Source organism: Oncorhynchus kisutch, linkage group LG29 (assembly GCF_002021735.2).
Source record: "Oncorhynchus kisutch isolate 150728-3 linkage group LG29, Okis_V2, whole genome shotgun sequence".
Taxonomy (NCBI): Eukaryota; Metazoa; Chordata; class Actinopteri; order Salmoniformes; family Salmonidae; genus Oncorhynchus; species Oncorhynchus kisutch.
Window position 1 is genome coordinate 34,961,714 of NC_034202.2, and position 25,609 is coordinate 34,987,322.

At 42.4% G+C, this 25,609-nt stretch overlaps 1 protein-coding gene across 2 annotated transcripts in view; it reads left to right on the forward strand.

Moving 5' to 3' along the window:
• Positions 1-25,609, forward strand: part of adamts2a (ADAM metallopeptidase with thrombospondin type 1 motif, 2a) — a 65,258-nt gene that overhangs the window by 24,433 nt on the left and 15,216 nt on the right. Inside the window, exons 2-11 of one of the 2 annotated variants that reach the window (XM_031809039.1) lie at positions 4,637-4,857; positions 17,566-17,649; positions 18,599-18,755; positions 19,134-19,239; positions 20,126-20,272; positions 22,526-22,658; positions 23,305-23,334; positions 24,555-24,668; positions 24,794-24,939; positions 25,065-25,240. In XM_031809039.1, coding sequence (XP_031664899.1) covers positions 4,637-4,857; positions 17,566-17,649; positions 18,599-18,755; positions 19,134-19,239; positions 20,126-20,272; positions 22,526-22,658; positions 23,305-23,334; positions 24,555-24,668; positions 24,794-24,939; positions 25,065-25,240 — 1,314 coding nt within the window. The remainder of the gene's footprint in view (positions 1-4,636; positions 4,858-17,565; positions 17,650-18,598; positions 18,756-19,133; positions 19,240-20,125; positions 20,273-22,525; positions 22,659-23,304; positions 23,335-24,554; positions 24,669-24,793; positions 24,940-25,064; positions 25,241-25,609) is intronic. The other variant, XM_031809040.1, reaches the window with a different exon arrangement.

A 25,609-nucleotide genomic window follows, 5' to 3' on the forward strand; every position in this document is an offset into this window, starting at 1 on the left:
AACATTCTCTGGTCTGATAAAACCAAGATTAAACTCTTTTGCTTGAATGCCAAGCGGACTGTGGACCGTCGTTGGAGGTTCCGGACTGTGGCCAATCGTTGGAGGTTCCGGACTGTGGCCCGTCGTTGGAGGTTCTGGACCGTGAAACATTGCCGGAAGCTCTGGACTGGGAACTGCCGCTGGAAGCTCTGGACTGGGAACTGTCGCCGGAAGCTCTGGACTGGGAACTGTCGCTGGAAGCTCTGGACTGTGGAGGCGCAATGGATACCTGATGCGTGGTGCCGGCACTGGTGGTACCGGGCTGAAGACACGCATCTCAGGGCGAGTGCGGGGAGCGGGCACAGGATGTACTGGACTGTGGGGGCGCACTGGAGGTCTGGTGTGTGGTGCCGGCACTGGTGGTACCGGGCTGGTGACACGCACCTCAGGGCGAGTGCGGGAAGCAGGCACAGGACGTACTGGACTATGGAGGCGCACTGGAGATCTGGAGCATAGAGCTGGCACAATGCGTCCTGGCTGGATGCTCACTTGAGCCTGACAAGTGCGGGGCGCTAGCACAGGACGCACTGGGCTGTGCAGACGCACCGGAGACACAGTACGCAGAGCCGGCGCAGGATATCCTGGTCCAAGGAGGTGTACTGTGTACTGGAGACCAGGAGCGCTGAGCCGGCACCATCCATCCTGGCTGGATGTCCATTCTAACCCGGCAAATGCGAGGAGCTGGAATAGAGCGCACCGGGCTATGAATGCGAACTGGAGCGCATCACTGCATAACACGGTGCCTGACCAGTCACACGCTACCCACGGTAAGCACGAGGAGTTGGCTCAGGTCTCCAATCCTGACTCAGCCAATCTCGTGGGGGCCCCCCAAAAAAACATTCTTGGGGCTGCCTCTTGTGCTTCCGTGCTAAACGTGTCCCCTCGTATCGTCACCGTTCCTCCTGCGCTATCTCCCCCTGCTTCCATGGCAGGCGATCCTTTCCTGACAATATTTCCTCCCACGTCCAGGATCCTTTACCGTCCAAAATCTCGTCCCATGTCCATGATGTCTGCTCCTCCTGAACACGCTGCTTGGTCCTTTTGTGGTGGGTTCTTCTGTCACATTCGTCGTATGAATCGGACCAAGACGCAGCGTGGCATGCGTCCATTCTTTATTATTATAAGAATGAACACTGAACAAACTAACCAAAATAACAAAACGACACGTGAAGCTATACAAATGAGTGCTGACAGGCAACTACACATAGACAAGAACCCACAAACACCAAAGGGAAATGGCTACCTAAATATGATCCCCAGTCAGAGACAATGATAAACAGCTGCCTCTGATTGGGAACAATATCAGGCCACCATAAACATACAAATACCTAGACCTACAAAATCCCTAGACAATACCAACCCCTAGACAATATAAAAACTAGCGTATCCACCCTAGTCACACCCTGACCTAACCAACATATAAAGAAAACAGAGATATCTCAGGTCAGAACGTGACACTTTGACCCCTTCCTTTTTGATTAAAAAAGTATTACTTGTTAAACAAAATCACTTTCTCTGAGCAATTGTATTAGTATTAAAATAATTGTATTAGTATAAAATGTCCCATTTTTTTTGAGCACACAATATACCTCAGTATTTGATGTATTGATTTTATACAGTCATTATTGCTCATCTTTATCAAGGGTGTCAATATTTTTGTACTCCACTGTAAAGACAATAATCATACTATAAAGATGCCCTGCTAGATCCTTATGCTAAGTATGGCATAGTATTCCCATTATGCAGTTTAGGTCATTTATCACAGCTACAAATAATCTCTACAGTAAGAGTTTGCATAATATTATTAATGTGTTGTTGTTGGTCTGGTTCACAATCAAGGATGCCAATAGTTGTGGCTGAACTGTGTTGTTGGACCGTCTCTATCAATCTGTCTCTCAGTCTCTGTGTGTTTCTCTACCCATATCCTCCCACCCTCGTTGAGACATTGAGATATTGCATGTGTAGAGAGAGGTTGAGTGGCATGGCTCCTTGGTTACATACCTGAGTGTGAATTCATCCGAGGCAAAGAGAGCTGTGTTACAGACAGATGTGCAGGGGAGGATGTCAGAATGATTTTCACTTCACCAATGAAGGAATGTGTATTCTTAGGAGCAAACCCAAGATTTTGCTATTGTCTTAAAGGCCCAGTGCAGTCCTCCAAAAACTATATTTTCTAGTGTTGTAATATTTATATTTACACGCTATGAGGTTGGAATAGTAAAATTGTGAAAATTATGATAATGCCCGTTTAGTGTAAGAAGAAAAAAAAGACAGCCTGAAATTTCAGCCTGTTTTGGTAGGATGAAGTTTTGGCCTGCCTGGTGACAGGCACTGCTCAGTGCCTGCTCAGACCACTCCCATACAGTCCTTGAAAAATTATTGCTTGAGAAATGGCTAAGAAGCAATTTTTTTATGCGAGTAAAGTCATACCGTATAAAAGAATATCACAACAGCTGTGATTGAAACAGGAAGTTTATAAATGCTTACAGATCATTTGTTCATTCGACCTGATGGGATCTTTTTGTATCGGTAAAATTAAAGCTGCAATATGCAGGAATCGCTCCGCTATTTCCTGGTTGCAAAAATTCTAATAGTTCAGTATAACAAAACAAGCAAGTATCGTGTGTAGAGAATCATTGTACCATCTAAACCACTTTAAAATATATTTTCCATATCCAAATATATAGTGTTTGAAGCTGGTGTACACAACCAAAAGTAAAACATGCAAAAGCTAAACTTAAGAACAGGAAGCATAGAAATAATGGACATAGAACATATCTACCACCTTTTAGACTTGCTTTCAGTGACAGATCTATAACTCACATTTCTATGTGATTTTGGTCCGGTTACCCAAAAAGTTACATATGGCAGCTTTAATTATGCTAGAAACGACTTTAAATATGGAGTCACGTGATGATATGGTATGTGGTCCTCCCACTAAGACACCATGCAATTTCCATGCAATGAAAACCATGCAATATATTAGGCTACAATTTAAATAAGTTATGATGAATTTCACAGAGTGATGAAAGTGCACGGTGATGAGCTTGATGTGCCTTTCCAATTAATATCGAGGGTCTTATTCTTGTGACATGATGATCAATGCTGGACTTATCCATACAAACCTCATCATGTAGACTAACCTACCTGCACAACCTACCTGCACTGTATCTGCAAACTGTTGGCCTCATACGCAAGTTCCTGGACCAGAGTATGCACGTTTGCTTTTTAACACAACAGTTTTCGGTAGAGTTGTAAATGCAATGGAAACCCATTGAACCTTAGATTTTTAATCGGTACATGAAAATGTTCACTAGGTTATCATGCGCTGATTTTTATCCCAACAAGCCAGTTTACTGGAAACAAACATTTTCTTTATGCATATTTTAGAATATTTGCATGGAAATCTGTCGACAAATTGGATGTAAACCTAGCTAGTAAGGTACGTAATTGTTACCCAGAAATTATTTGGTATTGAGATAAAAACTGCTGCATTGGGCCTTTAACTAATCTGTCTCTTTCAAACCCGGCTGGGGAAAAAAGCTATGCTCAGCCAAGGTTCATACAGCATTTGTCACGCCCTGACCACAGTAAGCTGTTTTTCATCTAGGGTTTTTGTATGTCTATGTTGGCCTGATATGGTTCCCAATCAGAGACAGCTGTTTATCGTTGTCTCTGATTGGGGATCATATTTAGGTAGCCATTTCTCTTTTGTGTTTGTGGGATCCTGACTATGTTTAGTTGCCTGTCAGCAATATTTTGTATAGCTTCACAGTTCGTTTGTGCTTTATTGTTTTGGAGAGTTTTCAGTTTATTAAAAATGTGTGGAACTCTACTCACGCTGCGCCTTGGTCGCACTCATACAACAAACGTGAGACAGCGTTGGAATAATGTACCCTGACAGGATGTGTGTGTCAAATCAAATCAAATGTATTTATATAGCCCTTCGTACATCAGCTGATATCTCAAAGTGCTGTACAGAAACCCAGCCTAAAACCCCAAACAGCAAGCAATGCAGGTGAAGAAGCACGGTGCAGAAGCATGTCCATTTGCGTGTGTGTGTGTGTGTGTGTGTGTGTGTATGTGTGTGTGTGTGTGTGTGTGTGTGTGTGTGTGTGTGTGTGTGTGTGTGTGTGTGTGTGCGTGTGCGTGTGTGTGTGTGTGTGTGTGTGTGTGTGTGTGTGTAAAAAAAAACTGTTGGGAGGATTATACTTTTTAACAAGCTGTCAGATCAACCTGTTTTACCACAAGACTTCCAAACAGCATAGAAAAGGTTATGCACCGTGAATTAGACACATTCATTTGTCTGTATGTTCCCAGAATGGCTATTGACTAATATATAAAATTAGCACTCCAAATTATACATACAAATCTAAAGTGATTTTATACCATTCACACGCTGGACTACTTACAAGGATACTGCACCAAACCATTTTTGGAAAATAATCCTATTTGAGTCAGTACTTCGTTTAAAAGAAAAAGTTATTGGCTAATATCATCCAGTTTAAATTAAAGTCTGGTACAGTGCCACTAGATACCGTGAATCGTCTCTAAGGCCTTCTTCCCCATATATCTGTCTGTATGTTATGTTGTTCAGGGTCAGTTCTGGGTGGTCTGATGGACCTGCAGGCACTGTCCAGTGGAGTGCAGCAGCAGCATCACAAACTGAACCAGACCAGGAGGGCCCGGGCCCGACGCCAGGCCCACGAGGAACCTGAGCTTTTCAACATGGAGGTTCTACTGGGGGTGGACTACTCCGTGGTCCACTTCCATGGCAGAGAGAACATCCAGAAGTACCTGCTCACCCTCATGAACATAGTAAGTAACATATACTACATAACAATACACTACATAACACTACACTACATAAAACTACACTACATAACAGTACACTACACAAACCTATACTACACCTAACCTATACTATACTACACTACATAACATGATACTACACTACATAACACTACACTACACTACAATACATAGCATGACACTACACTCCATAACACTACACTACATAACAGTATACTACACTATGCTATACTATAGTACATTATATACCACAACACTACAACACTACATAACACTAAACTACATTACATACCACTAAACTTCATAACGTGACACTACATAACATTACACTACACTTAATAACACTATGCTACACTACAGAACAATACATAACAGTACACTACACAACCCTATACTACACTATGCTACACAACACTACATAACATGACACTACACTACATACTACACTACATAACAGTATACTACACTATACTATGGTACATTACATACCACTACACTATATAACACTAAACTACATTACATACCACTAAACTTCATAACATTACACTACATAACATTACAATACACTTAATAACACTATGCTACACTACAGAAAACTACATACCACTACACTACATAACTCTGTACTATACAACACGACACTACATAACACTACATGACACAAAACTACACTACATAGCACTAAACTACACTACACTACATAACACTAAACTATACTACATTACATAACACTAAACTACACTACATTACATAACACTAAACTACACTACATTACATAACACTAAACTACACTACATTACATAACACTAAACTACACTACATACCACAAAACTACACTACATAGCACACAACTACACTACATAACACAACACTACATACCACTAAACTACACTACATAACACTAAAATACACTACTTAACACTACACTGCATACCACTACACTACATAACACTAAACTACACTAGACAACACTACACTACATACCACTATACTTACTATACTACACTACAATACACAACACTACACAATACTACACTACATAACACTATACTACACTACATAACACTAAACTACACAACACTAAACTAAACTAAACTACACTACACTATACTACCTAACACTACACTGCACTACATAACACTATACTATACTACACTTCACTATATAACGCTACACTATACAACACTAAACTAAACTGCACTATATGACACTACACTACACTACATACCACTACACAACACGACACTACACAATACTACACTACACTATGCAACACAACACTGCATACCACTATACTATACTACACTAGACTACATAACACTACTCTACATAACACTACACAATACTACACCACATAACACTATACTACACTACATTATACTATACTACACTAGATAACTCTAAACGACACTGCATAACACTACACTTCATGACACTACATTACATTACACTGCATAACAATATACTATACTACATAGCACTAAACTACACTACATAACACTACACTCCATAACACTAAATTACACTACATAACACTACACTCCATAACACTAAACTACACTACATAACACCAAACTACACTACACTACATTAATACACTACATAACATAACACTAACCTACACCACATAACACTAAACTACACAACACTACATTACACTACATACCACTAAACTACACTACATAACACTACACTACATAACACTAAACTACATAACACTAAACTGCACCACTTAACCTGACACTACACTACATAACACTACACAATACTACACTACATAACAATACACTACATTATATAACACAACACTACAATACACTACATAACACTATACTGCACTACATAACACTACACTCCGCTACACAACACTACACTACATAACACTACACAATACTACAGTACATACCACTATACTACACTACACTACATAACACTAAACTACACAACACTAAACTACACTACATAACACTAAACTACACTACATAACACTACACAACATGATACTAAATTACACTACAAAACACTACACTAAACTACATAACAATATACTATATAACACTACACTATACTATATAACACTACGCTACACTACATTACACTACACTGCACTACATAACACTATACTACACTATGCTTTATAACGCTACACTACACACCACTAAATTATACTATACTATAGTACACTACATAATACTACATACCACTACACTAAGTAATACTAAACTGCACTACATAACACTACACTCCATACCACTAAACTACACTACATAACATTACACAACACGACACTACACTACATAAACACTACACTACACTATATAGCACTATACTACACTACATAACACTACACTGCACTACGCAACACTACACTGCATACCACTATACTATACTACACTAGGCTACATAATGCTACACTACATACCACTAACTCCACTACACTACATAATGCTAAACTACACTACATACCACTACACTCCATGACACTATATTACACTACATAGCAATTTACTATACTAATAACACTAAACTACAATACATAACACTACACTCCATAACACTAAACCACAATCCATAACACTACACAACACTACACTTCATCCTGTTCACACATTCAGCCATTTCCACCTTTCTACCAAAAAATCTTTCTCTAACCTGTGTTATGTGCTTCCCTTTCACGTTTCAATCTGTTTCGTGTGTTTTTTCCTTTTTAATATTTGTCTGTTCCATCACCCATTTCTCCTCAGATGAATGTTCAGTAGATTCTGTGTGAGACCTTGTAGCATTATTCATTTGATTATAATGATTTTCTGGCAGTCTGGCCTCTCTGGCTTCAATCAGCCAGTTACCTGGCCAGTGAATACAAGCTAACAGAATCAGCCAGCACGTAATTAGTGAATACGAGCTAACAGAATCAGCCAGCACGTAATTAGTGAATACGAGCTAACAGAATCAGCCAGCACGTAATTAGTAAATACGAGTGAAAAGAATCAGCCAGCTACCTAGTTAGTGAATACGAGCGACCGAATCAGCCAGCTACCTAGTTAGTGAATACGAGCTAACAGAATCAGCCAGCTACCTAGTTAGTGAATACGAGCTAACAGAATCAGCCAGCTACCTAGTTAGTGAATACGAGCTAACAGAATCAGCCAGCTACCTAGTTAGTGAATACAAGCTAACAGAATCAGCCAGCTACCTAGTTAGTGAATACGAGCTAACAGAATCAGCCAGCTACCTAGTTAGTGAATACAAGCTAACAGAATCAGCCAGCTACCTAGTTAGTGAATACGAGCTAACAGAATCAGCCAGCTACCTAGTTAGTGAATACGAGCTAACAGAATCAGCCAGCTACCTAGTTAGTGAATACGAGCTAACAGAATCAGCCAGCTACCTAGTTAGTGAATACGAGCTAACAGAATCAGCCAGCTACCTAGTTAGTGAATACGAGCTAACAGAATCCAGCCCGTGTCCTCTGGTGGGTCAGGACAAGGGCCAGTGTTATTAACACAGGGTTTGGGATGGGGCAGGGGGCAGATCCAGGAAGAGATATAGAGAGAGGAGGGCAGGAATGAAACGGGGGACTGGAGATTCGTATAAGAGAGAGGGCTGAAGAGTTTGTGTGAGCATGGAGAGATGGGTGCGATGGGTGTCTTGTAAATACTGATCATATGATTATTTGATTCAGCCAAGGCAGGAAACGGCTTCACAGCTGTATCTGTAACAGCAGGCCTTTACTCTTTCACTTGATTCAGTAGAGTACTATTCACTCTGCATGAATTGGAAAGCTTCAAGACAGCTCATTATCTAGAAATATCAGCTGTGAAATATTTGATGGAAAACAAGATCAATTGCACGACCCAGAAACACACTGTAGGACCGTTTTGTTATTCCTCATTGAGAGGAGTCATTTAGCTGTAATATGATCCACTGAAGCAGAGGAATAGGTTGAATCCAACTAAATCAATTCTCACTTAAACCGGTGCACCCAGAAATTGTGTTGCTCTGCCTGACAGGGTGGCCATTCAGTGACCCCCACTCAGGTCAACAGAAATATTACAAGACAGACAGACAGAGTTATTGTAGATGCCTTATAGTCAGTGTTATAGATCATTATAAAGGGTGTTATAAAGCATTATATACATGTTCTTCATAGAAGTGTTACTTAAAGAATTAGCCAACTTCAATTCATTCTGAACGCTGTGCTAGCTAAGACCCATTTTAAAGTCCCTGCATTGGTTGCCTGTTAGTTTCTATAGTTGTAAAATTGCTTTAATTCTTTTTTTAAAGCATTAAATCAAATCAAATCAAATGCATTTATAAAGCCCTTCTTACATCAGCTGATGTCACAAAGTGCTGTATAGAAACCCAGCCTTAAACCCCAAACAGCAAGCAATGCAGGTGTAGAAGCACGGTGGCTAGGAAACACTTCCTAGAAAGGCCAGAACCTAGGAAGAAACCTAGAGAGGAACCAGGCTATGAGGGGTGGCCAATCCTCTTCTGGCTGTGCCGGGTGGAGATTATAACAGAACATGGCCAAGATGTTCAAATGTTCATAGATGACCAGCAGAGTCAAATAGTAATAATCACAGTGGTTGCCGAGGGTGAAACAGGTCAGCACCTCAGGAGTAAATGTCAGTTGACTTTTCATAGCCGATCATTCAGAGTATCTCTACCGCTCCTGCTGTCTCTAGAGAGTTGAAAACAGCAGTTCTGGACAGGTAGCACATCCGGTGAACAGGTCAGGGTTCCATAGCCGCAGGCAGAATAGTTGAAACTGGAGCAGCAGCACGGCCAGGTGGACTGGGGACAGCAAGGAGTCATCAGGGCAGGTAGTCCTGAGGCATGGTCCTAGGGCTCAGGTCCTCTGAAAGAGAGGAAAAAAGAGAGACAGAGAGAAAAAGAGAGAGAGAATTAGAGAGCATACTTAAATTCACACAGGACACCGGATAAGACAGGAGAAATACTCCAGATATAACAGACTGACCCTAGCCCCCCGACACATAAACTACTGCAGCATAAATACTGGAGGCTGAGACAGGAGGGGTCAGGAGACACTGTGGCCCCGTCCGATAATACCCCCGGGCAGGGCCAAACAGGCAGGATATAACTCCACCCACTTTGCCAAAGCACAGCCCCCACACCACTAGAGGGATATCTTCAACCACCAACTTACCATCCTGAGACAAGGACAAGGAAAGCCCACAAAGATCTCCGCCACGGCACAACCCAAGGGGGGCGCCAACCTGGAAAGGAAGATCACGTCAGTGACTCAACCCACTCAAGTGACCCACCCCTCCTGCGTCAATGTTCAAGGCATTAAATGGCCTTGAACCGGAATACATGTCTGATATTATTTTAACAAACGTGTCTGGTCGGTCCCTCAGATCTTCTGGTGCTGGTCTTTTACTCATTCCGAAGTTCAGAACCAAAACCTTTGGTGAGTTTGCTTTCAGTCACTATGGTCCTGGCCTTTGGAACAGCCTGTCAGAAGATCTTAGGGCCTCAGAAACTGTTGAGATTTTCAATATCTTAAAGAGATTCTCTGGTACTTTTGAATACGTTTTAGCCAGTAGTTCTGAAAGTAGCACTCAGGAGCCAAAAGTCGTCCCCGAGAAATGCTTACTACGTCACATATGTGCAGATATGTGCACCACGTCCTTGTTCTCTCTCTCTCTCTCTCTCTCTCTCTCTCTCTCTCTCTCTCTCTCTCTCTCTCTCTCTCTCTGCTGTGTCCACTGAGCCATTGGGCCTAGCCGCTTGCTAGCTGTCACTCAAATGCTAGGGTCTGAAGCTCATTGACTAGGGGGCTGGCCCACATGGGGGGAAAATGTAGGGAAAATGGCACGGCACAGCTTAAAAAAAACATCTCTTTCAAACTTCTTTGCTAGTTGAGGTAAGACAGTAATTCTACTCATAGTCTATGCATGTATTAAACTACACATTGACACATCCAGCACAAAGCGAGAGGTTTAAAAAATACTTTCTCAGTCACCAAAGTAGTCAGAGTCTTTACTTTACCATGCTTTTACATAAGGTGCTCTTAGTCATACTATCTATTTGATTTATTTTATCCCATTCTATTTACCTTATTTATTGTAATGCATTATCTCTCATGTCCATTGTTATTTTATTGTTATTTTATTGTTATTTTATTATTGTTTGAATATTTTATTTGTCTCATTTTAGAGAAAGAAAATATATTTGTATCTTTCTAAACTTGTATTATTTTATTTGTTGGGAATTTGCTTTATAAATTAAGTTTGATTTGCAGGCATTCAGACAGACAGACAGACAGACAGACAGACAGACAGACAGACAGACAGACAGACAGACAAGCTCAGGGCTCAGGTGCAGCTGGCCCCGCCCATCAGGAGTGAGTTGCCCAAGCCCCAGGATCCCAGGGGGTTTCGACCAAGGACATCTTCTGAAGGTTGCTTAGCAACTCTTATGTAGAAGAAGAGGAGAGAGAGAGCTAGAGAGCATGAGGGAGACAGGCAGTGTTCTCCTGACTGGTGACTGGTCCTTAACAGATCTGATAGACTAGCTTTGGAGTATTGTGTATTGGTGCCATTTCAACTGCATTCAATTGCATAATACATAAAGGAATCAGGTATCTGAACTCCAACGTAAGTTCTATAATATTGTCATTTTAGTCTTTGTCAAGAAACCATGTAATGGTCTATTGTAAAATGATAAGATGGCTACTATGTGTAATAGATTACATCTGATATAATAATACAGCTAAAGATTTTCCATCAGAGTTGGTTTTTGCATTATCCTATTTTTCCTCTCCTCCCTCACTCTCTCTCCCTCACTCTCTTATGCTTTCTCTTTCTCCGCCTCTCTCTCTCTCTCTCTCTCTCTCTCCACCTCTGTCTCCCACTGTCAAACTCCCAAGCTGTTTCATGGAAATCAAATTTATATATATTTTTAAAGATAGACATTTTTGTCAGTCTGTCTGTCCGTCAGTCTGTTAGTCAGTCAGTCAGTCAGTCAGTCAGTCAGTCAGTCAGTCAGTCAGTCAGTCAGTCAGTCAGTCAGTGTGCATGTCTGTTCTGCTCTCTATCTGCTCCCTGTTCTCCCTGTTCTCCTGGCCTCTCTTCATCAGTCTCACTGACGGGACTGTCCTCCCTCTACACCTACCTCTCTCTCTCGCACACATACACACAGAGACAGACAAATAACCCCTCACTCTCCCTGCACTGTGTTTTGGGCCTCCTCCCCTGGGGCCCTGGCCAGGACAGGTAAGATGAGTAAATGAGTAATGAGTCTGGGGTCAGACTAAGGTGTGACAGACTAGCAGACAGAGAGAGACAAACAGGCAGGCAGACAGACAGGCAGGTAGGAAGTGAGACAGACAGGGACAGATGGAGTCAGATACGGCCAGACGGGGTCAAAGGATCACTGGGATGCCATGTAAAGCGCCTGCCTCTCGTCTCTCACTGATCTCTGACAGTTGGGACTGGAACTGTGACAGAAGACATAACATACACTGAGTATCCATAACAGACTGACCAGGTGAATCCAGGTGAAAGCTATGATCCCTTATTGATGTCACTTGTTAAATCCACTTCAATCAGTGTAGATGAAGGGGGGGATGACAGGTTAAAGAAGGATTTTTAAGCTTTGAGACAATTGAGATATGGATTTTGTATGTGTGCCATTTAGAGGGGGAATGGGCAAGACAAAATATTGAATTGCCTTTGAGCGGGGTAGGGGCCAAGAACTGAAACGCTGCTGGGTTTTTCAACAGTTTCCGTGTCTATCAATGGTCCACCACCCAAAGGACATCCAGCCAACTTGACACAACTGTGGGCCAGCATCCATGTGGAAAGCTTTCGACACCTTGTAGAGTCTATTTCTGATGATATGAGGCTGTTCTGAGGGGGAAAGGGGGGTGCAATTAGGGCTGTTGTGCTGACCGTATTACCGCCACACTGACGGTCACGAGTCATGACGGCAGTCAAATTTCACGTGACCGTTTAGTCACGGTAATTAGGCTTCTCCAAGCTCTGATACTGCTGATGGTCATTAGTAGCCTACCAAACATGCTAACTGCCTGGTACTTAGCACTATATTGTCCCTCTAATCACTCTGACATCAAAGCAAATGTAATCGAAAATCTAATAAAACACTTCATGAAAGCCCATAAGCTCATGTTGCTCAACATTTCTATAGGCTATGTAATTACGGAAGAAAACAGAGTGATGGCCTCTACTAAAAAGAAGAGGATCCCATCAGCTTTCTATAGGCAAGGTCTACTATATTTATTTCTCAACTTTCCTAATATTAAGCACATTTATTGTCTTTACAACAGGAGTATAGCCTACCTGGCTATAGATAGATTACATAAATGTGATGACATGTATTTTGACATGCATTTTTTCCCACTACCCCTGTTTCAAGACAGGTGCATGATAATGGTCCATTATAAATCAAAATAATGTCACACATATATTATTTAATATATATATATAAAGACAAGATTAAATCAATAATAGCCTGATGGGTGACAATATTATCCTATACCTTGTAAATTCTAAATGATCACTTGTGAATGACGCACAACATAAGAAATGCCTTTTTCTTGCGACTTTTTCGAATCGTAATCACACACCTCATGTAGCCTAGCCCATAAACCTATATGTTGTGATAAGGCTTGGATCACAACTGAAGTGGCCAACTGGTACCACAGCCTCTACCTGGACATACTGGTACCACAGCTCCTACCTGGACATAGTGGTACCACAGCTCCTACCTGGACATAGTGGTACCACAGCTCCTACCTGGACATACTGGTACCACAGCTCCTACCTGGACATAGTGGTACCACAGCTCCTAGCTGAACATACTGGTACCACAGCTCCTACCTGGACATACTGGTACCACAGCTCCTAGCTGAACAAACTGGTACCACAGCTCCTACCTGAACATACTGGTACCACAGCTCCTACCAGGACATACTGGTACCACAGCTCTTCACTCTGTCACTATTCCTCTCAAGTGGAACCTTGTAGAGTTGTTTCATAGTCATTTGATTTTCTTTCAAAACTCTGTCTATAGTGGAAATGCTGACAGAATTGATATTTGCGAAGATATTGTTGTCATTTATGATTGCACTTTGGATCTCTCTTAGCCTGATGGAATTGTTGGCTATGACCATGTTGCAGATGGCTGAATACTGCTGCTCTGTCATCAACATGAGGTCGTTGTGCAGTCCTATATATGACATGTAGAGCTGCTCTGCCACCAGCATGAGGTCGTTGTGCAGTCCTATATATGACATGTAGAGCTGCTCTGTCATCAACATGAGGTTGTTGTGCAGTCTTATATATGACATGTAGAGCTGCTCTGCCACCAGCATGAGGTCGTTGTGCAGTCCTATATATGACATGTAGAGCTGCTCTGCCACCAGCATGAGGTTGTTGTGTAGTCCTATATATGACATGTAGAGCTGCTCTGTCATCAACATGAGGTCGTTGTGCAGTCCTATATATGACATGTAGAACTGCTCTGTCATCAACATGAGGTCGTTGTGCAGTCCTATATATGACATGTAGAGCTGCTCTGCCACCAGCATGAGGTCGTTGTGCAGTCCTATATATGACATGTAGAGGTCGTTGTGCAGTCCTATATATGACATGTAGAGGTCGTTGTGCAGTCCTATATATGACATGTAGAGGTCGTTGTGCAGTCCTATATATGACATGTAGAGGTCGTTGTGCAGTCCTATATATGACATGTAGAGCTGCTCTGCCACCAGCATGAGGTCGTTGTGCAGTCCTATATATGACATGTAGAGCTGCTCTGCCACCAGCATGAGGTTGTTGTGTAGTCCTATATATCACTTGCATTTACCTTTACAATAGTTGCTGTGTTGTTCTGAATGAAATGCTGTAACAAAAGTAAAGAACGGTACATATTTACCTGTTTTCCCTACGGTATGTTTGCATTGAATACACTGTGGACCTGTTTACATTAGGCTGTACTCTCTGACAGCCTCTTCCATTGTAACACCATGGTTTATAACACTGTGGACTTGTTAACATTGGGCTGTACTCTCTGACCAGCCTCTTCCATTGTAACACCATGGTTTATAACACTGTGGACCTGTTTACATTAGGCTGTACTCTCCGACCAGCCTCTTCCATTGTAACACCATGGTTTATAACACTGTGGACCTGTTTACATTAGGCTGTACTCTCCGACCAGCCTCTTCCATTGTAACACCATGGTTTATAACACTGTGGACCTGTTTACATTAGGCTGTACTCTCCGACCAGCCTCTTCCATTGTAAGACCATGGTTTATAACACTGTGGACCTGTTTACATTAGGCTGTACTCTCCGACCAGCCTCTTCCATTGTAAGACCATGGTTTATAACACTGTGGACCTGTTTACATTAGTCTGTACTCTCTGACCAGCCTCTTCCATTGTAAGACCATGGTTTATGACACTGTGGACCTGTTTACATTAGGCTGTACTCTCCGACCAGCCTCTTCCATTGTAACACCATGGTTTATAACACTGTGGACCTGTTTACATTAGGCTGTACTCTCCGACCAGCCTCTTCCATTATAACACCATGGTTTATAACACTGTGGACCTGTTTACATTAGGCTGTACTCTCCGACCAGCCTCTTCCATTGTAAGACCATGGTTTATAACACTGTGGACCTGTTTACATTAGTCTGTACTCTCTGACCAGCCTCTTCCATTGTAAGACCATGGTTTATGACATGGTCCACAATTGAGGCTCTGATTTCATCAGGGACTCTTATTCTTTGCCTTCCACCTCTTCCTCTATTATGTCTTCCCCTAACCCCACCACCACGCATTCTTACACATCTTCTTATTTCTCCTCCACCAGCATGCAGCTGCTGTTCAGGGTTGTGATGTTCCTCCATGTTCATAAATGGTAGTGATTGTGCTGTGGGCAAGCTCCATATATATGCTTCCAAACTTGATTGGTTGATTGGTAAGATTCTAATTCCTATTTCATTACTATGTCACCTGGCAGGTAATTTGCCAATTTAGCAGACATCACAAACATTCCATGTCATAGATATTTATGGAATATACATGTACTGTATGTCTGGCAGATTTAGATAATTTCATGGATCATTTTGCATGTGATAGCTCACATGATGAAAGAATGTTTAGAAGTTGTGATCAGTTTTGATCAGCCATGTGCATGTAGTTATTGTGCAAATTGTAGACAATTGTACTTCCTCTTTTGCACACATGCCAAAGCACATGCAATTTGCTTAAAAATAAATTAAAATCTGGTGTGAACAAGAAACTAGTTGTTCAGAGATTTTAACTTATTGTTTTGAAAAAAAATAATTATAATTTGAGAATTGTGCCAAAAACTGTCTTTTGAGATCTATCGTATCCCACAACTGTCCCAGACTATGTTTGGAATATTTATTTCTCACACATAATAGAATAGGTCAACTTTTGTGCTGTGGAGGATAGTAGACTGACATAGGCTAGTGCTTTTGCTGTTCATCAGGCCTACTTATCTTGTTGGCTGACGAAAACTAAATGTGGATAGATCTTCCAATATCTTGAATATGCACCTAGCAATTGGATAGGGGCGTGCACAGTTGCTTCCCCAATGTGTCTGTCTTCACTTGTAGCCTGTGAGAAAGACATAATCAGGTGATGGAGAGCCATGTGAGTGAGAGGTGCGTCAGAGCGTGCAGCACTCCGGGACAAGGGCACAGCAGCCACTGGCCATAAAAGGCATGGATTTGTTTAGGGTGCATTACGGTTACACAAAGGGGATGCCGCCTTTAAATTCGAGGCATTATCAAGTGCTTGTCAAATTGTGAATGAGAGACTGATGAAGTGTGTACATCCTGCGCAAAAAAAACAACAAAGCAGAGCTCATGCTTTTCAAGCAACTTTTTCAACTTTTTCAAATCATCCTTAGAGTCACATCATGCAGCCTTACAATGTATACAAATGTAAACATATAGCCCAACATTTGTAGAACAACTAAAGTTACATTATTAACTCTAAATGAAGCATATAGGAGTACCTATTTCTTTGTTAACCGCTCAACACAGAATAGCCTCATCTGCGCACACCCTCAAATAATTTGTTCAATTGTATTCTTCATACTATAAAATAACGCCACAGCGCTAGGTGCATCTCAATATTAGTGTTCATAATGTTTTAAACGCTAATTGTATGTGTGGAGACTTTTTGAATAGGACCTCCTCTCAGAGAGAGAGACACATTTATATCACATTACAGGAAGAGCATTTCTGGGGAAGAGGTGCATTCCTAGAAAGAGGTGCATTACTGGGGAAGAGGTGCATTTCTAGAAAGAGGTGCATTACTGGGGAAGAGGTGCATTCCTAGAAAGAGGTGCATTACTGGGGAAGAGGTGCATTTCTAGAAAGAGGTGCATTACTGGGGAAGAGGTGCATTTCTAGAAAGAGGTGCATTTCTGGGGAAGAGGTGCAAACTAATGATGCATTGATCAAATTCCAACATATCAATGTCAGATGGAGATATACTAGGTGCTGTTAACCAGGTGCTGTTAAGGTGATATGCATTCCAAATATCTGGTATTAATGCCCACCCTAGAATGCATTTCTAGCCAATCAAAAACTAGTATTCAACAATGCTGTGGTATAAGATCATGTGCTGTATTGTCAGGCCACATGCCCATGTCTGGTTTGTCTGTTTGTCTGTCTCTGCAGGTGAATGAGATTTACCAGGATGGTACCCTGGGTGCCCACATCAACGTGGTTCTGGTCCGGATCATCATGTTGTGTCCTGCAAAGGTAAGACACAGTAGGTCTCAGTCATTCACTAACATGGTCAGCGGATGTAACCTGTAGGAGGTAGATCGATCCCCATGTTGAAATACTCCTGTACTCTGGTATTAGGGTGGAGCTCTGTTGGAGCTTGGGGGTTGGTGTGGGGTTGATGGGGGGTTGGTGTGGGGTTGATGGGGGGTTGGTGTGGGGTTGATGGGGGGTTGGTGTGGGGTTGGTGTGGGGTTTATGGGGGTTGGTGTGGGGTTGATAGGGGGTTGGTGTGGGGTTGGTGGGGGGTTGGTGTGGGGTTGGTGGGGGTTGGTGTGGGGTTGATGGAGGGTTGGTGTGGGGTTGATGGGGGGTTGGTGTGGGGTTGATGGGGGGTTGGCATGGGGTTGATGGAGGGTTGGTGTGGGGTTGATGGGGGGTTGGTGTGGGGTTGGTGGGGGGTTGATGGGGGGTTGGTGTGGGGTTGATGGGGGGGTTGGTGGGGGGTTGATGCGGTAGGAGATCAGTTTGTGTTTTGCCCTCTCCCTGTCTATCTGTATAATGTTTAAAATGCCCCCCCCAATTATTTTTTTAAAGATTTAAAGAAAATAATCCACCTGTACTGTATCTACTTTTGGTAACAGTGTATTTAATAGTAAAACCCCGTTACTATAGCTACAGAATAAGGCTTTTTCTCATTTGGTGTATTAGGTGTTACATGAATTGTATTATGGATTGCCTGTGATTGCCAGTTTATATGAGATAATTCCTAATTTGCTGTCATGGCATCGGTGTGCCACCTCTAAGGCATTTGGAACTTCAAGAGTACCACCTACTGGCTAGCAGGATATGCCACGAATAACTTGGGAAAAAAGTAATTTCAATGCACTGCAGACATTCTGGGAAATATACAACATCCTCTTACAGAGTTTGTAAGAAGGGACTGAGTTGATGTGGTGACAGTCCTTTCCTGTATTGGCTCTAGTCTTTGAGTCTGATAGAGCTGGGGAACCCGTCTCAGAGTCTGGAGAATGTATGTCGCTGGGCCTTCCTGCAGCAGAAGGAAGACAGGGGTGATGCAGAGTACCATGACCATGCCATCTTCCTCACCAGACAGGAGTTTGGCCCCTCCGGCATGCAAGGTACTGGACATACTTATTAATGTGCTCTCATACAATATACACAGCAGGTGCTCTCATACAATATACACATCAGTTGTGTGCATACAGTATACACACTCCTTTCTCTCTCCCTTTCTTTCCCTCTCTCTCGCTTTCAATTCAATTCAATTTGCTTTATTTGCATGACGTAACAATGTGCTTATTGCCAAAGCTTACTTTGGAGATTTGATATATTAACATCATTAAAATAATAATAATCAATATGGTCAAAGGGACAACAGTAACAACAATAATCAAGGGTCAAAATAACCTTACATTGAACAATAACAATTACAATAAGCATAGAGGACAGGTTGTCTCTCTCTCTCTCTCTTTACCTCTCTTTCTCTCGTTGCTTAGGTTACGCTCCTGTGACGGGTATGTGCCACCCAGTGCGGAGCTGCACTCTCAACCACGAGGATGGCTTCTCCTCTGCCTTCGTTGTGGCACATGAGACTGGACACGTGTGAGACACACTTGTACACACACACCGTTCAACACACAGTATACACACACCATTCAACACACAGTATACACACACCATTCAACACACTGTATACACACACCATTCAACACACAGTATACACAAACACCATTCAACACACAGTATACACAAACACCATTCAACACAGTATACACACACCATTCAACACACAGTATACACAAACACCATTCAACACACAGTATACACAAACACCATTCAACACAGTATACACACACACCATTCAACACAGTATACACACACCATTCAACACAGTATACACAAACACCATTCAACACAGTATACACACACACCATTCAACACACAGTATACACAAACACCATTCAACACACAGTATACACACACACCATTCAACACAGTATACACACACACACACCATTCAACACAGTATACACACACCATTCAACACAGTATACACACACACCATTCAATACAGTATACACACACACCATTCAACACAGTATACACACACACACCATTCAACACACAGTATACACACACCATTCAACACACAGTATACACACACACCATTCAACACAGTATACACAAACACCATTCAACACAGTATACACAAACACCATTCAACACAGTATACACAAACACCATTCAACACAGTATACACAAACACCATTCAACACAGTATACACAAACACCATTCAACACAGTATACACAAACACCATTCAACACAGTATACACAAACACATGTATTACTACAGTTAGAGGCATTTACATTTTGTAGGTTAACTCTATTGAAAATGAATACAGCACACGGTACACCTGCATGCATACTCCCAGACATGTAATTAGTGCCTGCTGTTTATGTGACACCCCCCTGTCCTCCCCTGTCAGGCTGGGTATGGAGCACGATGGCCCCCCTGGTAATGAATGTGGTGATGAGGTGCCCATGGGAAGCATCATGGCCCCTCTGGTGCAGGCTGCCTTCCATCGATTCCACTGGTCCCGATGCAGCCAGGAGGAGCTCAACAAGTACCTGAAGTGAGTCCAGGTCAACCCTGACCTCTGACCTCCCTCTGGTGCCACAGTCAGGACATACACATCTCTACCCCAGGATAACATGGCTTTATGTTGTCTTATGGTCTTGTACAGATTAGATTAGGTTAATTATGGAGGGAGGGAGATCTGTATGTGTGTATTGCAGCCATGTGGCTCATCCCTAATGGCAGGGTTCCAAACAAATGGTTTGGTGGTTTGAGGAAAATATACAGTATTTGATATACTGCCGATTTTGCAGGTTTTCCAACTTACAAAACATGTAGAGGTCTGTAATTCTTATCATAGGTACACTTCAACTGTGAGAGACGGAATCTAAAACAAAAATCCAGAAAATCACATTGTATGATATTTAAGTAATTCATTTGCATTTTATTGCATGACATAAGTATTTGATACATCAGAAAAGCAGAACTTAATATTTGGTACAGAAACCTTTGTTTGCAATTACAGAGATCATACGTTTCCTGTAGTTCTTGACCAGGTTTGCACACACTGCAGCAGGGATTTTGGCCCACTCCTCCATACAGACCTTCTCCAGATCCTTCAGGTTTCGGGGCTGTCGCTGGGCAATATGGACTTTCAGCTCCCTCCAAAGATTTTCTATTGGGTTCAGGTCTGGAGACTGGCTAGGCCACTCCAGGACCTTGAGATGCTACTTACGGAGCCACTCCTTAGTTGCCCTGGCTGTGTGTTTCGGGTCGTTGTCATGTTGGAAGACCCAGCCACGACCCATCTTCAATGCTCTTACTGAGGGAAGGAGGTTGTTGGCCAAGATCTCGCGATACATGGCCCCATCCATCCTCCCCTCAATACGGTGCAGTCGTCCTGTCCCCTTTGCAGAAAAGCATCCACAAAGAATAATGTTTCCACCTCCATGCTTCACGGTTGGAATGGTGTTCTTGGGATTGTACTCATCCTTCTTCTACCTCCAAACACGGCAAGTGGAATTTAGACCAAAAAGCTATATTTTTGTCTCATCAGACCACATAACCTTCTCCCATTCCTCCTCTGGATCATCCAGATGGTCATTGGCAAACTTCAGATGGGCCTGGACATGCGCTGGCTTGAGCAGGGGGACCTTGCGTGCGCTGCAGGATTTTAATCCATGACAGCGTAGTGTGTTACTAATGGTTTTCCTTGAGACTGTGGTCCCAGCTTTCTTCAGGTCATTGACCAGGTCCTGCCGTGTAGTTCTGGGCTGATCCCTCACCTTCCTCATGATCATTGATGCCCCACGAGGTGAGATCTTGCATGGCGCCCCAGACCGAGGGTGATTGACCGTCATCTTGAACTTCATCCATTTTCTAATAATTGCGCCAACTGTTGTTGCCTTCTCACCAAGCTGCTTGCCTATACTCCTGTAGCCCATCCCAGCCTTGTGCAGGTCTACAATTCTATCCCTGATATCCTTACACAGCTCTCTGGTCTTGGCCATTGTGGAGAGGTCGGAGTCTGTTTGATTGAGTGTGTGGACAGGTGTCTTTTATACAGGTAACGAGTTCAAACAGGTACAGTTAATACAGGTAATGAGTGGAGAACAGGAGGGCTTCTTAAAGAAAAACTAACAGGTCTGTGAGAGCTGGAATTCTTACTGGTTGGTAGGTGATCAAATACTTATGTCATGCAATAAAATGCAAGTTAATTACTTAAAAATCATACAATGTGATCTTCTGGATTTTTGTTTTATTTTTGTCTCTCACAGTTGAAGTGTACCTATGATAAAAATGACAGACCTCTACATGCTTTGTAAGTAGGAAAACCTGCAAAATCGGCAGTGTATCAAATACTTGTTCTCCCCACTTTAACTAAAACCAAATGGAAACTGTGTAGAAATGATAATGGACCTACATTCATACAGTTTCTTGACTGTTCAACTCACTAATAATCAATGTGTACCATCAATTGACCCCCGCACCTCTCTGATTCAGAGCGGTTGGGTTAGATGCGGAAGACACATTTCAGTTGATGGCATTCAGTTGTACAACTGACTAGGAATCCCCTTTCCCATTCCCTTACATTTATACAGTTTCTTGACTGACCAGCTCACCAGTAATCACTAGACAAAAAAACGATGGATAGAGAACTTGTTTTTTGCAAATGTAAGCATTTTTGAAGCCCTTGCCTTATGGGATTACAGTGTAAAACACAATGAATATTCAATTTTGAGATAATTAATTAAACTGATAGATCTTAACCAAACCCTTCAACTCCAATGAATATGTTTTCCTCCCACAGCTCGTATGACTGTCTCCGTGACGACCCCTTCGACCATGACTGGCCGGCGTTGCCACAGTTACCAGGGATCCACTACTCTATGGACGAGCAGTGTCGCTTTGACTTTGGCGCCGGCTACACCATGTGCACGGCGGTGAGTCCTTCATCAACCTCACAGCCATATGTACCCGTATGCCCAAACAAGCTGTCGCCACACCAGCAGTGTCTAGCGCTGCTACCAATTTAATTGAATAGCCATCTCTTAGAAAGGTCACCATCTGGGCCCCAATGATGCTCAAATCCGAAGGAGCCTGAGCTTCACACCAGCATCTCTCTTATGACCATCGTCCTTGACTTCATTCCTTGACTTCCTCCTTGACCCCTTTAACTAGGTCAAGGACAGGGCGTGACCATAAAACTGTATACCATCTTACCTTTTAAGGCATCCAGGGAAGCAAATATGATTTTTTTATGAACTCATGAGTTAAAAGCAGGCTGACTTCATCTGTTGGTGCAGTATGACCTCTTTAGATGAAAAAACACAGAGCAATGTCGAACAAGTTTAATTGTCCCTCTTTAAAGAGGAAAGCTGCATTTCAAAGTCAGTTATATTTAAATGTGTTTCATTGTTTTGTTTCAAAAAGGCTGAACCTATTTGGGCGAGATGGTTTTTGTTTGATGTGGAAAGAAGAAAATGAAAACAGCTGTAACAGCGGGTTTCTGGATCACATTCTGGAGTAAATTGGAGGGAGTGTCTTTTGGATGCTTTGCTTCAATTTCTTGTCAAACTATTTCCTTAGCTGCAAAGGGTGGCCCGTTCAGCAAAGCAGGTAAGGCATCAGCCTAGGTCAGAGAAGTGTGTCCATAGCTTCTTTGTCTAATGTTGTCCACAAACCAGGTGTCTGCCAGGGTGTTTAACTATGTCACTGTCTATTCTTTGTGACATTGATGAATGTTTGTGTCGTTCAGAGCTAGTATATTATGAATCTGGTGCACTGTAAGGTGACGTATTTTACAGACCTGTCTTCGTGTGTACACACACCCACACGTAAACATGCCTCCATGATGTTTTCCATCTCTTTAGGTTCAGGTTACATGTATGTTCGCACACAGGTTGTTATTTTGATTGATGGTGATGGAATAAGCAAAGATGGGGTGATTTCAATGTAGTCTAAATCACTGTCGTTAAGTCGTGACTCGTGAAATATACTCCTGCGAATGTGTCTGACTGTACTGTGCTGGGAGTAATCTCTTGTGGACACACTATGTAAACATAACTAGTGCATCTGACCAAATCACGGCAGATTTTACTTCTGGGTTAAGCAAGATTATGCTGTGAGTGACAACATGTTTTGATATAGATTCATAGTATGGTTTCTTCTTTCTACTGTATGTACTTCACGTGTTCAATGTCTTGTTGCATCACATTTGACATGTTCAATGTTTTGTTGCATCAGATTTGACGTGTTCAATGTCTTGTTGCATCAGATTTGACGTGTTCAATGTCTTGTTGCATCAGATTTGACGTGTTCAATGTCTTGTTGCATCAGATTTGACGTGTTCAATGTCTTGTTGCATCAGATTTGACGTGTTCAATGTCTTGTTGCATCAGATTTGACGTGTTCAATGTCTTGTTGCATCAGATTTGACATGTTCAATGTCTTGTTGCATCAGATTTGACGTGTTCAATGTCTTGTTGCATCACATTTGACATGTTCAATGTCTTGTTGCATCAGATTTGACGTGTTCAATGTCTTGTTGAATGACCATGGTAATGTTTGTGCTTCACAACAGGTAAATATTAACATAGACATCCTTAATGACAGTATTAATTGTTGTTCTGACTAGACCCTACCATGTGTAAGCTTACAACTATTCACAATATTAGAGCTACATTGGGCAGATATAGTATTCAGTGAATGCCACCAGCGACCATTTTGGACGGTTGTGTACATACAGTACAGTTTATGTTTTCTTGGTTGACATGTTAAGGCTGAGGGAAGCTTTCTTGATCAGCATCTGAGAGAGAGCATGAATCTGTTTCTTTTAGTACAGCACCTACGACCCCTGCACGCAGCTCTGGTGCAGTCACCCAGACAACCCATTCTTCTGCAAAACCAAGAAGGGTCCGCCCATCGACGGCACTACGTGTGCAGCAGGGAAGGTACGAAAGGTTCCTCTTTACATGCTAGTGCTTTGCTTCAATGTTTCTGTCAACATATGCAGTGACAACTATCTTCGTCTCTCTCTCGCTCTCTCTCTCTCTTCCTCTCTTTCCCTCTCTTTCAGCACTGCTTCAAGGGTTACTGCATGAAGTTGACCCCAGACATTCTGAGACAGGATGGTGCCTGGGGCCAGTGGAGTAACTTTGGCTCCTGCTCCCGTACCTGTGGGGGTGGTGTGCGCTTCCGGACCCGTCAGTGTGACAACCCAATGTGAGTACAGCACAAGACGACAAGCTGATAGGTGTGCTTTAACTCTCTGTTAACGATAGGAAAGTGTCTATAATGTCTCAAATGTAAAGGAACTCCCGCTGTCTCTCTCCTTTGCCCTAATTCAGCCCTGCCAATGGAGGACGCACCTGCTATGGCAACAGCTATGAGTTCCAGCTGTGTAACCTAGAGGAGTGCTCCAAGCCCTTGGTTGACTTCAGGGAGGAGCAGTGCAAGATGTGGGAGCCCTACTTTGAGTATGACAACACCAAGCACCACTGGCTGCCCTATGAGCATCCTGACAGTAAGTCCACAGTGCTGCCTGGCTGAGAGTCTAACAGGCTTTGAAAAAGACAGAGGGACCATCGAAGCGTTCATTCAGACTGACGTTAGTGTCATAGCATAACTACCACTGTCTTGACAATGAGTTATTTACCCATACATTAAATACATTTAAGCAAGTACACTCACATAAATGGACACAATAGGTTTGACATGCAGAAAACAAGACCCAACTATTTGCCATATTTTTACACTTAGAATAGAAGCTGAATATAAGAATTCTCCATCCTATCACCTCTCCTTTTTGATTAGTACTTTCTGTGCATGCCTTTCCCTCTGTACTGTCCAGAGATTGGACCAGTAAGCATAGGAGTTTTATAATGCCCTCACA